A 16,398-nucleotide genomic window follows, 5' to 3' on the forward strand; every position below is an offset into this window, starting at 1 on the left:
TTCCCAACCCCTTCCCCTCCCCCCCACAAATAATCAGGTCAATATTCGAGTCTTCAGATGTAAATTTCTGTCGGTCGTTAGGTAGATTTGCCAGTGAGGTACCGGAAAGACACGTTGAAGAAAACTCATGGGGCTTCCCAACATCAGGATTCGGAGCAGAAGAAGACAGTTCCATCCCACGATGCTCTGACATTCAGGGTCAAACTTGAGTTGTCTCCCAATCCCGTTTACCTCTGTGGCACCGTGTACTAGACAAAATCTCTCAAAATCAGAATTCAAGTGGACTCTGTGGGAGGGAATCCCCACACTTTGGCCACTTGGAATGGTGAAGCATCTTGTAACTTTCTCTCTTCTTGGTTTGGGTCTGTTTTAAGGTCTTGAGTCAATCTATACCCCCCCTAAGCACTGCCCCCTCCCCAACCCCCCCCCACTATCCTCGGAACCAGCAGAAAAGATTTCTGGCTATCTACCCTGCTACCCTCTCAAATTCCTTAATAAACCTTAACTCTAATGGGCAGCACACTGGTCAGCACTGCTGTCTCACAGCGCCAGGGACCCGGGTTCGATTCCCAGTTTGGGTCACTGTCTGTGCGGAGTCTGCACGTTCTCCCCGTGACTGCGTGGGTTTCCTCCGGGTGCTCCGGTTTCCTCCCACAGTCTGAAAGACGTGCTGGTTAGGGTGCATTGGCCGTGCTAAATTCTCCCTCAGTGTACCCAAACAGGCGCCGGAGTGTGGGGACTAGGGGATTTTCACAGTAACTTCATTACATTGTTAATGTAAGCCAACTTGTGACACTTAATAAATAAACTTTAAACTTAAACTCTTAACCTTCTATAGTCGAGGAAAGTGCCGGTCATTTTGTGCAATCTATCTTCATAATCTAAGCATTGTATAAATAAACACGCTGTTTATTTAATTATTTGTGTCACAAATAGGCTTACATCAACACTGCAATGAAGTTACTGTGAAAATCCCCTGGTCGCCACTCTCTGGAGCCTATTCAGATATACTGAGGGAGAATTTAGCATGACCAACACCCCTAACCAGCACATCTTTTAGACTGTGGGAGGAAACTGGTGCAATGCAGACAAACCTGTGCCGCGTCCTTCCACAGGCAGCTAATCCCGAGGTGTGGTCATTAACGGAGAGGAGAAGGTTAATCCGAGTTGACTCGGAAACATTGCCACCAGGGATTGGTGTTGGTCGGTCTCTAAAAAGGAACAGCATGATGAGATAGTGTTTGCAGGTGGATTCTCACTCACCGTTGGACCTGGTGGACCCATTGGTCCTTCCGCCCCTTTCAATCCAGGAGGGCCCTGCAGGACAGGAAGAATGAAGGAGTTAACAATGCAGCTTAGGAAACAAATCAGCAAAAAAGAATTCCAAAATCATGACATACAACGTCAAAGAAGGGAATGAAAAGTATTGTTTCTTGCACTATATACAGATAAAGCATACCGTTCATAGAGAAGGAAAGATGGGATTGCAGAATGTAGTGTTACAGTTATAGCCAGGGTGTAGAGAGTTGCAGTCCCCTCCTTTCCTTCTCTATGAAGGGTATGCTTTGTCTGTATAGCGCGCAAGAAAAAATACTTTTCACTGTATCCTTATACAAGCGACAATAATAAATCAAATCAAAAGTTTGAAAGTGACACGATAAGGATGTCAACACAGATCTGAAATTCAACTGGACTCACCACATAAACACAGTGGCTACAAGCGCAGGTCAGAGGCTAGGAATACCACAGCAAATAACTCACCTCCTGACTCCCCAAAGCCTGTCACCATCTACAAGGCACAAGTCAGGAGTGTGATGGAATACTCCCCGCTTGCCTGGATGGGAGCAGCTCCAACAACACTCAAGAAGCTCGACACCATCCAGGACAAAGCAGCCCCGCTTGATTGGCACCACATCCATAAACATCCACTCCCTCCACCACCGATGCTCAGTAGCAGCAGTGTGTACTATCTACAAGATGCACTGCAGCAATTCACCAAAGATCCTGAGACAGCACCTTCCAAACCCACAACCACTTCCATCTAGGACAAGGGCAGCAGATACATGGGGAACACCACCACCTGCAAGTTCCCCTCCAAGCCTCTCACCATCTTGACTTGGAAATATATCGGTTGTTCCTTTGCAGTCACTGGGTCAAAATCCTGGAATTCCCTCCCTGACGGCATTGTGGGTCAACCCACAGCACGTGGACTGCAGCGATTCAAGGGGGCAGCTCAGCACCACCTTCTCAGGGGGCAACTAGGGATGGGCAATAAATGCTGGCCCAGCCAATGATGGCCACGTCCCACAAACAAATAAAAACAAAATGTGACTCCAGATTAATGCAGGTGGATCCTCCTTCTTCTACTAGGGTTCTGCTGGTGACAGTGGGCCCATGGGGGAGCGTGGACATCCTGGCGCTCCAGATCCTCCAGGTGAACAAGGAATCCCGGGGACTGCTGGGAAGGAAGGGGCTAAAGTAGGTTCTCTGCAGATGCCAAGGGCTCTCGGATTCCACTGGTCCCAGTTGGTCGTCTGGAAAATGGGGCAAACCAGATTCTCGAGGATGTTTTCCCAGTTTGGCCAGGGCTGGTGTGCTGAGCAAATCCTCACGTTCCATGGAGCTGGACTCTGTTTCCCCAACATCCCTCCTCTGAGTCTTCACAACACTCCCTGCCTGCTTGCGTTCAGGTCAACTGAAACCACTCGCGCTGTGACCCTCAGGAAACCACTCAGTTTAAGGGGCAATTAAGGATGGGCAACAAATTTTGGCCAAGCCAGCGAAAACCACATCCCAACAAAGAATTCCAAACATCTCCCTGTGGTGACTAATCAAATCCTGGACAACTCCCTACACACAAACAAAGATTGGTTTAAACTCGGAAATTATTCTCAACAACCCAGAAACAAGGGTTGCGAGCGGGTTCGAATTTGTCGGATGTGACTCAGTCTTTGGGCCTGAGGGCCCCTGAAGCTGGATTTGCTCACTGGTGGGTGAGCTTCCATGCCGAGCATCCCATTAACATGAACACAAGGAACAGGAGCAGGAGTAGACCTTACGGCCCCTGATGGGCCATTCAATAAAAGACCCTAGCTTGGCCTCAGCTCCACTTCCCTGCCTGTTCCTCATAAACCTCGACTCCTCTTCCATTCAAAATTCTGTCTATCTCGGCCTTGAACACAGTCACTCAGCCTCCACTGCTCTCTGTTGTAGAGAATTTCAAAGATTCCTGACCCTCAGAGAGGAAACATCCTCTCATCTCCACCTTAAATGAATGCCCCTTATCTTAAAGCTTGTGCCCACCAACTCACCCAAAGTTCTAGATTCCCCTGTGAAGGGATAGGTCATGCACCTTGTCAAGCGTCCCTCCTAACCCCGCCAGAGTGTCACATTCTTCGGAATGAGCATCAGGCCCAATCTTTCCTCACAAGGCAAGCCCTTCACCTCGGGGGTCAGCGCAGTGAACCTTCTCTGAACCACCTGCGATGTGAGTTAACAATCTGAAGCCAAACCCCAGGCTGCCATTTCTCGCTTCCCATCACTCTTCGTGCCAGGGCTTACCAAAGCGCCAGGTAATCCTCGTGTCCCTGCGAATCCCCGGATTCCAGCTGGACCAGGTTTTCCAGGAGAACCAAACGGACCAGGATCTCCCTGCAAGGAAGAAAGGGAATTAAGATTTCAAAAAAATCATTCCTGTTAAAATTTTCAAGATTTCTCATAAAAATTTCCAAAAAATGTCCCATTAAATTTTCCAAAAATATCTCATTAAGATTCCCCAAAATATCTCATTAACCTTTTCAAAAATAATTCCCATAAAATTTCCAAAAATATTCCATTAAGATTCCCAAAAATATTCCATTAAAACTTCCAAAAAAAACCCATTACATTTCCCAAAATATCCTAATAAAATTCTCAAAAATATTCCATTAAAATTTCCAAAAATATTCCATTAAAATTTCCAAAAATAATTCCCATTGAAATTTCCAAAAATCCTATCAAGATTTCTGAAATTAATTCCCATTCAAACTGCCAACAATAACACCCTTTAATATTCCCAAAAAGTCCCATTAAACATCTAATTAGAAATTTCCTTTAAGATGTCCAAAAAATTTGCTTTACAATTCCCAAACAATGCCCCAAAGCTTCCAAATAATTCCTATTGAAGCTTGGAAACAATTCCTACTAAAATTGCCAGAAATAATTTGGGAGTAAAATTCAATGTGCTTGGATTATCTCAAGTGTTCTCTGGGTGCATCAAACGGTGCCTTTGCTGGGAACAGACTGAGAGATTTCTCAACAGTCGTTTCAATTATTCGCGGCGGTGGGGAAAGAGTTAGAGCAGAACTTTCCGGAACACTTCTTGGCTCATTATCCCCATTGGCTGGCGGCACAAGGACCAGGAGACCAGGAGGTGCAGATTTTACGCAGTGATATAGGTGGTGATGTGAGCAAGAACTAATTTAGACAGAATGTGGTGTTAGAATCATAGAATCGCTACAGTGCAGAATGAGGCCATTCGACCCATTGAGTCTGCACCAACAGTTTCACCCACTCCCTATCCCTGTTAATCCTCCTGACTCCAAGGGTCAATTCATCATGGCCGATCCACCTAACCTGCACATCTTTGGACTGTGGGAGGAAACTGGAGCACCCGGAGGAAACCCACGCAGACATGGGGAGAACATGCAGACTCCACACAGACAGTGACCTGAGCCAGGACTCGAACCTGGGTCCCTGAAGGCCGTGAGGCAGCAGTGCTAACCTATTGTGCCACCGTGCCGCCCTTCATTCTGGGACATTTTGGCTTTGAGGATGGCTTACCTCAAAAATAAATGGAGGGAGTTATTTTTGGAAATTTTAATGGGACTTTTTGGGAATATTTATGAGAATGGAGAGGGGAGCTGGGGCAGGGGAAATTGGGACAGACATTTTCATCCTATTGAGAGCGCCGACACTCCAGAGATGCATAGGTTCGATTGATTGGCTATGCTAAATTGACCCTAGTTTGCGGGGAATTAGGAGGGTAAATATGTGGGGTTACGGGGATAGGGTGCGATTGTTGTTGGTGCAGACTTGATGGGCTGAATGGCCTCCTTCTGTACTGTAGGAATTCTATGGTTCAATAGTGGCTCTCTCCAGCTCAACATACTGACTGCTTTGGTTCAGGGAAGCCTAGACGGAATCGATCCCAGGTTATGTCCAGCGGGTTCAGTCAGGGTCACAGTGCGAGTGGTTTTAGTTGGCCTGAACGCAAGCAGGCAGGGAGTGTTGTGAAGACTCAGAGGAGGGATGTTGGGGAAACAGAGTCCAGCTCCATGGAACGTGAGGATTTGCTCAGCACACCAGCCCTGGCCAAACTGGGAAAACATCCTTAAGAATCTGGTTTGTCCCATTTTCCAGATGACCAACTGGTGTGAACCTACCTTAGCCCCTTCCTTCCCAGCGGTCCCCGGGATTCCTTGTTCACCTGGAGGACCTGGAGCGCCAGGATGTCCACGCTCCCCCATGGGTCCACTGTCACCGGCAGAACCCTAGTAGATGAAGGAGGAACCACCTTCATTAATACATTGTAAAGCACTTTACACCCAATAACATACACACGGTAAAAGCACAGTACTGCAGATGCCAGAATTACAAACAAAAACAGCAGGTCTGGCAGCATCTGTGGAGAGAAAATAGAGCAAATAGAATTTTTTTGCATAAGATTCCCAAGTGCTGAATGAGAAAGAAAACTGTTTTTGGATGCGTTTCAAAAAGCAATCTTATAGCACTTAGTGAAAAGAAAGAGCAAGGGTATGATTCTCGCCAGTAGGGGAGGTGAGGTGGAGGCTAATCTCGCCGAGGAACCGGCTGCTGAGTTTTAGGGGAGCCATTGCGCAGGTGCCCTGATCTCCCAGAGTACCAGAGACATTGTGTGCCCCACCAGCACAGGCATCACGACTCGCTGCCGATCACTCCCTGTGCCAGTTCCCCGTCCACCTCCACCTCTTCCCAATCACATTGTCCTTCCCTCCCTCGCCATCTCCCTATTTCCCCCAAGTAAAATTAAAATTTATTTATTAGTGTCACAAGTAGGCTCACATTAACACTGCAATGAAATTACTGTGAAAATCCCCTAGTTGCCACACTCCGGCACCTGTTCGGGTACACTGAGGGAGAATTTAGCATGGTCAATGCATCCTAACCAGCATGTCTTTTGGACTGCGGGAGGAAACCGAAGCACATGGAGGAAACCCACACAGACATGGGGAGAATGTGCAAACTCCACACACACAGTGACCCAAAGCTGGGAATCGAACGCGGGTCTCTGGCGCTGTGAGGCAGCAGTGCTAACCACTGTGCCGCCGTGTCACCCCAAAGGGGACAACACATACCAACCAAACCAAGAACAGTTTCTTTGCAGTCAGATTTTGAATGGACCCAGCTTATATAAAGTTGATCTTTCTCTACACACTAGCTATGACTATAACACCACATTCTGCGCCCTCTCTTTTCCTACTCCCCTCAGTGAACGGAACTGGCAGCATCTATAAGGAGCGAAAAGAGCTGACGTTTCGCGTCCAGATGACCCTTTGTCAAGGCTAAAAGGCACAGAAAGTGGGACCCCTTTGTTTTCAATTTATTTAATTTTTAACCATCCTCTACCTTTTCTTTCTTTCTTGTCTGTCTTTTTCTTCCCCCCACCCTTTCCCCCATTTTACCCCCTTTATCTTTTCTTTCCCTTTGTTTCCCCTTTTTCTCAATTTTACCTCTCTCCCACCCTTCTCCCACCCTCCTCCCCCCCCCCCCCCCGCCCCCCCTCCCACATCTTCATCCGTCACAGCTTCCCTTCGGATTTCAGCTTCTCTACTGTTTGGCCATTCGCACTTTTATTCTGTTTGTGGGCTGCCATGAGCAGCCTTTCCCTTGGTTTCTGTGGCTGTGACTCATCTTTCATTCCCTCCCCCTGCAGTATAAATATCGCCCACCTTCTGTGCTTTTTAGCTTTGACAAACGATCATCTGGACTCGAAACTCAGCTCTTTTCTCTCCTTACAGATGCTGGCAGACCTGCTGAGATTTTCCAGCATTTTCTCTTTTGGTTTGAGATTCCGCAGTAACTTGTGTTTACTCTATGAATGGTATGCTTTGTCTGTATAGCACGCAGGAAACAATACTTTTCACTGTATTCTGATACATGTGACAATAATAAATCAAATCAAGCTTAACACCCGCATTTTCTAACAAGACACTTCCATTCTATCGATGATGAATAGTGATGTGGAGATGCTGGGTTTGGACTGGGTTGGGCACAGTAAGAAGTCTCACAACACCGAGTTAAATTCCAACAGGTTTATTTGGTAGCACGAGCTTTTGGAGCATTGCACTGCCCCTTCATCAGATGAGCAACATTCATCTGATGAAGGGCCAGCGCTCTGAAAGCTCGTGCTACCCAAATAAGTCTGTTGGACTTCAACTTGGTGTTGTGAGACTTCTTATGATGATGAACAGTAGCTATTAAGCATTTCTTCTGAGCATGACAATCTTCTCCTATTAATACAGGATGCAGAGTTGGAAGAGGATTGTTCCTTGTTTCTGTGTCACGCTAGTTCAAGAGTGAGCCCAAAAGTTCGCAGGTGGGAGTTTAACTCATTGAACATTCCTCTCATTCCTCCAGTCCCTCATCCCTCCCTCCAAGCCAAACCCTCCCAGCAGAATTAACTTATCCATTCCCCACCAAAAAAAAAACAATCATTGCTGCCATTCCGATTATCTCTGCTGGAATTCTCCATATGTTTCTAGAGTGCCAGGCTGTTTGCCAAGCTTACCTGAGGGCCGACAACTCCTGGTGGGCCGGGAGGTCCAGTCTTGCCTTGGAAACCCTGCGGAGTGAAGGAGAAATTGAGTGAATGTGAAACAGAGGAAGGAACGCGAGCGTAAGTACGGACTGAGATTGATCCCAGGGTTGGCGGGATTGTCTGGTGAGGAGACTGGGTCTCTGTTCTCCAGAGTTTGGAAGGACGAGAGGTGACCTCATTGAGGCATCCACAACTCTTATGGAGCTCGACAGAGTTGATGTGGGAGGGATTTGGAGCAGGTTCAAGAACTAGGAGGCCACAGCCTCAGGAAGAGCCATTTACGACTGAGGTGAGGAGCAATTTCGTCACTCAGAGGGTGGTGAATCTTTGGAATTCTCTACACAAAGGGCTGTGGAGGTTCAGCCATGGAATGTGTCCAAGGCAAAGATCGACAGACTTTTCGATGTTAAAGGTATCAAGGGATTGTGTGGGGAAAGTGACATTCTGGCGGAAGACCAGCCAATGATCTAATTGAATGGTGGGGCAGACTTGAAGGGCCAAATGGCCTAAGCCTTCTCCTATTTCCTATGACAGGTTGTTCTGTAGGGGAGCACCATGGGAAACAGGCTTGGCTCAAAGGGCTGAATGGCCTACCCCTATTTCCTGTGATAGGTTGTTCTGTAGATGAACTCCATGGGAAATAGGCAACAAGAGATTTTTTTCTTTCAAAGCCTGATGAGTTGATCTTGATGAATAAGGGGGTCAGGGGTTATGGGGAAAAGGCAGGAGAATGGGGATGAGAGAAATATCAGACATGATTGAATGGCGGGGCAGACTCGATGGGCCGAGTGGCCTAATTCTGTTCCTATGTCTTACGGTCTTATGGCAGTGCCAAGGTACCCCCTGGGCACTGGTACTTTGCCCCTTGGGCAGTGCCAGGGTGACAGGCTGGCACTGTCGGTTTGCCCATGCCTCGGGGGTCACCCGCTGGAGTGAAACACTCTGGTGGGGTGGGAGAGGCTAGCGGGCCTGGAGTATTCAGTCCCAGGCCTGCTAATTACATTAAAGTTAGATTTAAATGAAGATTTAAAATGACTTTCTGGTCTACCAGCTGGTTTCCAGTGCGGATGTGACAGCACCAGTAATCCGGCGCTGGGAACGCGAGTGAATCCCACATATGCCCGGCTGGGAGATTCTCCGCTGCGCTGGAAAACTGGCGCAGCAGGGCGGGAGAATCGCCCCGGCTAATATGAGAAAAAAACAGACACGCACGGCAGCAGGAATCTGCTAAACCCTCAAACTCATCCTCACTCCATCAGCAGCAACACCCAGGCCCTCAGCGTGTCTCAGAACCCACCAATACGAAGGGAGGAAGAGGCTGCCATCTTCACAAGACATGGGCAGATGCACAGCCACTGGCACAAGCAGTGACGAATGTCCTCAATCAGGCACCACGGCCTGCCCTCCTGCACGGTGGGCATCAGTGGTTGTGAAAACTCCACAAGGACGATCGATGTGACTGATTAGGAGAAGCAGGACAGGACGGAGGTGAAACTTACCGGCTCGCCACGTTGCCCCGGGTGTCCCGGTATCCCGTCCTTCCCTGGAGGTCCCTGAAGAAATGACAAAGAGTCATCAGTAGAAAGCAATCCACTCCAGATAATTCACCAGCCTGGCAACCTCATACATTGACCTAAATCAACCTAAAGAGAGAGGGGGATAAGAGGGCCCTTCATGCTCATTTTAGTCCACTTTCCAACTTCCCGAGGAAAAGGTCCGTGTGAAGACTAAACATTTTATCAGAGGAAGAGAACAGGAATAATAATCTCCTAGCTCATCCTAATCAAACCAAAATCCCAGATCTTAGAATACCGACAGTATAGAGGGAGGCCATTCAGCCCATCAGGTCTGCACCAACTCTTTAACAGAGTATCTTACCCAGTCCCAATCCCAGTAACCTCATCTACTTACCCCCGGGGTGGCACGCTGGATAGCACTGCTGCCTCAAAATGCCAGGGATTGATTCCCAGCTTGGGTCACTGTCTATGTGGAGACTGCATGTTCTCCTTGTGTCTGCGTGGGTTTCCTCCAGGTGCTCCGGTTTTCTCCCACACTCCAAAAGACGTGTTGGTTAGGGTGCATTGGCCGTGCACAATTCTCTCTCAGCTTCCGGCATGGCCAGTTTAACCAATCTGCACATCTTTGGTCTGTGGGAGAAACTGAAGCACCCAGAGGAAACCCACACAGACACAGGGAGAACATGCAAACTCCACACAGACAGTGACCCAAGCCAGGAATCGAACCCGGGTCCCTGGTGTTATGAGGCAGCAGAGCTAACCACTGTGCCACCGTGCCACAGCTGCTTGTGCAAATATTTCCCCCATAAAGATCTTTAAGAGACCATTCCGTCATAATTAAGGACCCTCTATTGGGTCATCCCCTCAACCTTCTGTTTTCCAGAATAAAGCCAAAACTCTTCCAGAAGTAGGGGATTGGAAATACTCTGGGACCTGGGCTCTGGCGAAGGGTCATGCAGACTCGAAACATTGGCTCGATTCTCTCCCCACAGATGATGTCAGACCTGCTGAATTTCTCCAGCATTTTCCAGGTTTGTTTCAAATTCCAGCATCTGCAGTATTTTGCTTTATCTAAATTGTCCCATAATGTCCAAAGATGCGCAGGTTAGGTGGATTGGCCATGCTAAATTGCCTCTTAGTATCCAAAGATGTGCAGGTTAGGTAGATTGGCTGTGCTAAAATACCCCTTAGTGTCAGGGGGATTATTAGGAGTGTTAGGGGGTGGAGACTGGATGAGACTGTTGTCGGTGCAGGTTTGATGGGTCGAAAGGCCTCCTTCTGAACTAAGGGATTCTATGATTCATCCTTTGTTGGTATTGCAGTATTTCTCAAGTTGGGGCTCATAGGTGGGTCTCTCAACAGGGAGTTCAGCAGACGTGAAAACCGCCTACCTTCCCTCCACCTCTCCAATAAAGGGAGAAAACGTCACTCACCGGAGGTCCTTTAGGTCCTGGAAATCCATTTGGCCCCTGAGGTCCTTGAGGTCCCTGAAAGGAGGATAAAAACAACACCATCAGCCTTCACAAGGCAAAACAGCTTCACTGTGATTCCATTCCCTTGACTTGCAAAGTTGGACATGCCGGAGAGCTATATTTTTGGGCTTCTTTTGCCACTCAATACGATCATGGCTGATCATCATCCCAACTCCGTCACCCCAACTCCGTCTCCCCAACTCCATCTCCCCAACTCATTCCTTTATTGATTACTATTACAATGCAGAGATTGTTCCCCTTTAAGACGTAACAGCGAATCCCCCAAAAGAGGAATCCCTCGCCTTGTAATCTGTTAAAAGTGTGTGTGAGGTGGTGTGAACTGTCCTGCAGTAACGTTTAGTGGGTAACTCACAGAAATACCCCACACTCACTTTAAAATAAACAATTAACAATTTATTAATTTAACTGTCAGGGATCTTTAACTAAACAAGTAACACGTCAAGTAAAATAAGATGAGACTAGAATGCTGTTCAAATAAATATGAAACTCATTCTTTAACCAAAAGTATAATAATAGAATTCCGTCACTCTCAAAAAAAAATACAACCAGGTTTTGTGGCTTTTGGAAACTTTTGGAGTTCTTCTGTGGAATCCTCTGTCTGAGAGTTCTTTTTGACTTGGTACCTTGTGCTGATTAGATGGTGCATCCTATTAAGAGATATATATTGCGGATAGCTGCTCTCTCCCTCTTGACTTGAGGTGTGGTGGTTGCTAACTCTAGCTTTCTCCCTTTGCATTCTCTTTTACACCTGTGATGACCCATGAATTTTCCTACAATAGGATTAGTCTGCTGCTGTCAACAATATCAAATCCAAATCTTATAGGTTCTTGGTAGCTGAGCGCCTGTCTCAAATTGATTGGATAAAATTCAAAACATTCAAACACCGGAAGCCTGTTACCAAAGCAACCCTGCTGTCTTGCCATGAATACAAATGTTTCAATCTGGGACTCTGTATATCTTGCATTTTAAACCTCCAAGCTCTGAAGCAAAATACCAGTTTTTAAAGGGACCACGTAATGTTTTTTTCCCTCTAGCATTTTCTTTACATTCTTTATGTCTTCCCAAATGCATTTTCACAACATATACTGTCTGAAGAACCTTGCAACTCCAACCCTGAATACACTGTGTATATATATATTCATATTGAATATGACAAGACAGGGTACAGAATGAGATAGAGAATCTGGTGAACTGGTGCGGCAACAATAATCTCTCCCTCAACAAAATGAAGGAGATTGTCATCGATTTCAGGAAGTGTAGTGGAGAACGTGCCGCTGTCTACATCAAGAGGGACGAAGTAGAAAGGATCGAGAGCTTCAAATTTTTAGGTGTCCAGATCACCAATAACTGTCTTGGTCCCCCCCCCCACCCCGTGCCAACACTATCGTTAAGAAAGCCCACCAACATTTCTACTTTTCCAGACGACTAAGGAAATTTGGTATGTCAGCTATGACTCTCACCGACTTTGACAGATGTACCATAGAAAGCAGTCTTTCTGGTTGTATCACAGCTTGGTATGGGCTCCTGCTCTGCCCAAGACCGCAAGGAACTACAAAGGGTTGTGAATGCAGTCCAATCCATCACACAAACCAGCCTCCCAACCACTGACACTGTCTACACTTCCCGCTGCCTCAGCAAAGCAGCCAGCATCTACAAGAAGCACTTCAGTGATTTACCAAGGCTCCTTAGACAGCACCTTCCAAACCCATGAGCACTTTCATCTAGAAGGCCAAGGGCAGCAGATACATGGAAACACCACCACCTGGAGATTCGCCTCCAAGCCACTCACCACCCTGACTTGGAAATAGATCGGCCGTTTCTTCACTGTCGCTGGGTCAAAACCCTGGAACTCCCTCCCTAACAGCACGGTGGGTGTGCCTACACTACAGGGACTGCAGTGGTTCAAGATGGCGGCTCACCACCACCTTCTCTTGGGATACAAGGAGGGCTTACCTATAACCCTCTATCTTACTAAGTTCCATGTATTTATCTAAAAGTCTCCTAAAAGATTTAAAAGACGTGACAATAATAAATCTAATTTACTGTAGCATGTTGCTCCACATGATGGTATTGTGTACTGTATACAAATCAGACACTGTGTGTACACCATCTAGTTTATATTCTATCTATAGATTCAAGAATAAATGTTTCACATGTTTCATATCTAGTGACATAGCTTGTGCCTCAGTTTTTCTCACGGACTCAGTGTGGGATCCTATCATTGCTTCAATGTCATGGTCTTCCCTGACCTTTTCTTCCAGGTGATTGGGGTAGCATGGTGGCACAGTGGTTAGCACCGATGCCTCACAGCCCCCGGGAATCGGGTTCGATTCCGGCCTTGGGTGACTGTCTGCATGGAGTTTGCACGTTCTACCCGTGTCTATGTGGGTTTCCTCCGGGTGCTGCGGTTTCCTCCCACAGTCCAAAGATGTGCGGTTAGGTGGATTGGCCAAACTAAATTGCCTCTTTGGGGCCGAAGATGTGTAAGTTAGATGGGTTGGCCATGATAAATTGCCTCTTTGGGGCCGAAGATGTGTAAGTTAGATGGGTTGGCCATGATAAATTGCCCCTTAGTATCCAAAGACATGTAGGTATATTGAAGTAAATACTTGGGGTTGTGGGGATAGGGTCTGCAAAGGATGCTTAATTGGAGAGTCTGTACAGACGCAATGGACCGAATGGCCTTATTCTGTACTACAGAGATTCTATGATTGCAATGGGAAATTCCTTGTTCACAACCCACAGAGAGCAGGAATGTTAAAGTGGGGTGCTTGGTCTGAATTATTACTCTGAAGCTTTCAGACTGGTTCCCCTCCAAGTCCCACCCGCACAGCGCTTCACCCTTCCCCACTAGTGTGCCCGGTGGGCTGTTCAACCCACCACACTGCTCAGGCTCCTCACTGGCCACAGGATCCCCTCTAATCACCGGCTCCCTACTCCACTGCAATTGCCTCGACCTCATTCTGAGTCGAAACGCCAAGGCACGGGAAGGTGTGGAGGCGGGGGGTGGATTCCCATTGCAAACCGGGTGTGATGTTTGGCCCTGGACTGACAGCAGTTTAGCAGAGAAGGAAAGCAGCTGCCAATGTCCTCAGCAGAAGGATTCCTCAAACGTTTGAGAGGGGGATATCCTCGGCTTTCGTAGTCCCGGCGCGCACTCAGCAAGTTGCTGCCAAGCTAAACAAAGGAAAATGCGATCCTGAGATAATGAGCTGTGTGTGTGTGTCCGTACTGACAGAGTGAGCTGCAGGTCACAACACAGGGAGATAGAGTTACCCCTTTCTAAATGCAACTGCAACCAAGGAAATTTCATACAATCCCAACAGTGCAGAAGGAGGCCATTTGGCCCATTGAGTCAGACATGCATCGGCAGAGTATCTTACCTAGCACCTCTCCCCCACCCTATCCCTGTAACCCCACCTAACCTGCACATCTTGGGATATTAAGGGGCAATTTAGAATGGACAATCCACCTAACCTGCAAATCTTTGGACACTAAGGGGCAATTTAGCATGGCCAATCCACCTAACCGGCACATCTTTGGGAAGTTTATCATTTGTGTTCCTGTATTTCTGATGCTTTGCACAGATGACTTGGGTCACTGTCTGTGTGGAGTCTGCACATTCTCCCTGTACCTGCGTGGGTTTGCTCCAGATGCTCTGGGTTCCTCCCAAAGTCCAAAGATGTGCGGTTTAGGTGGATTGGCCATGCTAAATTTCCCCTTAGTGCTAGGAGGACTGGCTAGGGTAAATAGCAGGGTAAATAGATGGGATTAAGGGGATAGAGCCTGGGTAGTATTGTGGTCGGTGCAGGCTTGATGGGCGGAATGGCCTCCTTCTGCACTGTAGGGATTCTATGAGGTAGCAGTAAAGTGCTGGAAAATCTAGTCAGCTCTGATGAACGGTCATCCAGATTTGAAATGTTCGCTCTGTTCTCTTTCTCCACAGAGGCTGTCAGACCCGCTGAGATTTTCCAGCATCTGTTTTTGTTTCAGATTCCAGCACCCACATTTTTTTGGGAGGGTATATTTGAGGATAATTAGATTTGAGAAACAAATGAATGTCTTGCCAAAGATACACGTGTCCAGTAATAAATTTTAAAAATATATCTGCTGTGGCTGAGTTGGGAGGCATATACTGGTAATGTTTTAAGGTGCAAATGAATGTTAGTCTGAGTAAAGATTGGCACCTCTGTCATCCGTCACTAATAGGAGCTTTCTAGAATGTTCCATTCGTTTCCAAATGCTCTGCCCCAGACCACATGAAACTACAAAAGGTCGTGAATGTAGCCCAATCCATCACGCAAACCAGCCTCCCACCCATTGACTCTGTCGACACTTCCTGCTGCCTTGGCAAAGCAGCCAGCATAATCAAGGACCCCACGCACCCCAGACATTCTCTCTTCCATTTTCTTTCATCGGGAAAAAGGTACAAAAATCTGAGGTCACGTACCACCCAACTCAAGAACAGACTGCTACTGTCAGACTTTTGAACGGACCTACCTTGCATTAAGTTATCTTTCTCTACACCCTAGCTACATTCTTCACCCTCTCCTTTCCTTCTCCTCCATGTACTCTATGAATGGTATGCTTTGCCTGTATAGTGCGCAAGAAACAATACTTTCCACTGTCTGTTAATACATGTGACAATAATAAATCAAATCAAATCAGACACTCACTCCATCGGAAGTGACTCGATATCCTTTGTCCAACATGGTAGTGAGAAATGTGTGAGACATTCCAACTATTCTGGAGTCAGAACGTAGTTTATTTTATAATTGTCTATAGGTTTACCTTTTCCCCTGGTACGCCTTGTGGACCGTCATTGCCAGCGTTACCCTGCAGAACAAAAAAAGGATCTTTGTAATGACTTCAATCAGGCCATTGAGGTTGGCCTATTGGAGTACGAGCTCTCTGATTAAGGAGTTAGTTGACGGGCCATTCAGGGAGTCTTTTCCATGTATTTAACTGGGAGTGTCGGTTCCTCTGGCACTCCCGAAGGTAGACTGCTGACTGCGAGCACTCTGCTGTTGGAATTGTAAATAAAGGGGTTCTTGTGAAGGGGCTTCTGCCTCTGAAGACTTATTACAATAGTCACCAGGGTAGGAGGAGAAACAAGTCAGAGGCTGGATTTGTCCAGCTGCATTTGCTGCCAACATGCCGACTATCTTCACAGAACGCAAAGTATGGCATGAGGCAAATCACCGGCCCCGCAACCTGAAGCAGCACAGCCTCAAGATAAGGGGGGTGCAGTTTAGAACGGAGTTGAGGAGGAACTCCTTCACTCAAAGGGTGGTGAATCTCTGGAATTCTCTGCCCGTTGAAGTGGTGGAGGCTGCCTCGCTAAATATATTTAAGACGCGGGTTGATGGGTTTTTGATAGGAGAGGGGATTAAGGGTTATGGGGAGAGGGCGGGAAAGTGGAACTGAGCCACGACAGATCAGCCATGATCTTATTGAATGGCGGGGCAGGCTCGAGGGGCTAGGTGGCCTACTCCTGCTCCTATTTCTTATGTTCTTATTAACTGCAAATATTACAGTGTTAATATTACAT

At 47.1% G+C, this 16,398-nt stretch overlaps 1 protein-coding gene across 1 annotated transcript in view; it reads right to left on the minus strand.

The window, feature by feature from the left end:
- Positions 1-16,398, minus strand: part of LOC145361085 (uncharacterized) — a 266,002-nt gene that overhangs the window by 58,091 nt on the left and 191,513 nt on the right. The window contains exons 35-41 of the mRNA XM_080216669.1: positions 15,639-15,683; positions 10,788-10,841; positions 9,337-9,390; positions 7,808-7,861; positions 5,424-5,531; positions 3,562-3,651; positions 1,264-1,317 (exon numbers count right to left, since the gene is read on the minus strand). Coding sequence (XP_080072795.1) covers positions 1,264-1,317; positions 3,562-3,651; positions 5,424-5,531; positions 7,808-7,861; positions 9,337-9,390; positions 10,788-10,841; positions 15,639-15,683 — 459 coding nt within the window. The remainder of the gene's footprint in view (positions 1-1,263; positions 1,318-3,561; positions 3,652-5,423; positions 5,532-7,807; positions 7,862-9,336; positions 9,391-10,787; positions 10,842-15,638; positions 15,684-16,398) is intronic.

The sequence above is a fragment of the Carcharhinus amblyrhynchos genome, chromosome 33 (assembly GCF_965287045.1).
Source record: "Carcharhinus amblyrhynchos chromosome 33, sCarAmb.v2.hapA, whole genome shotgun sequence".
NCBI classification, from domain to species: domain Eukaryota; kingdom Metazoa; phylum Chordata; class Chondrichthyes; order Carcharhiniformes; family Carcharhinidae; genus Carcharhinus; species Carcharhinus amblyrhynchos.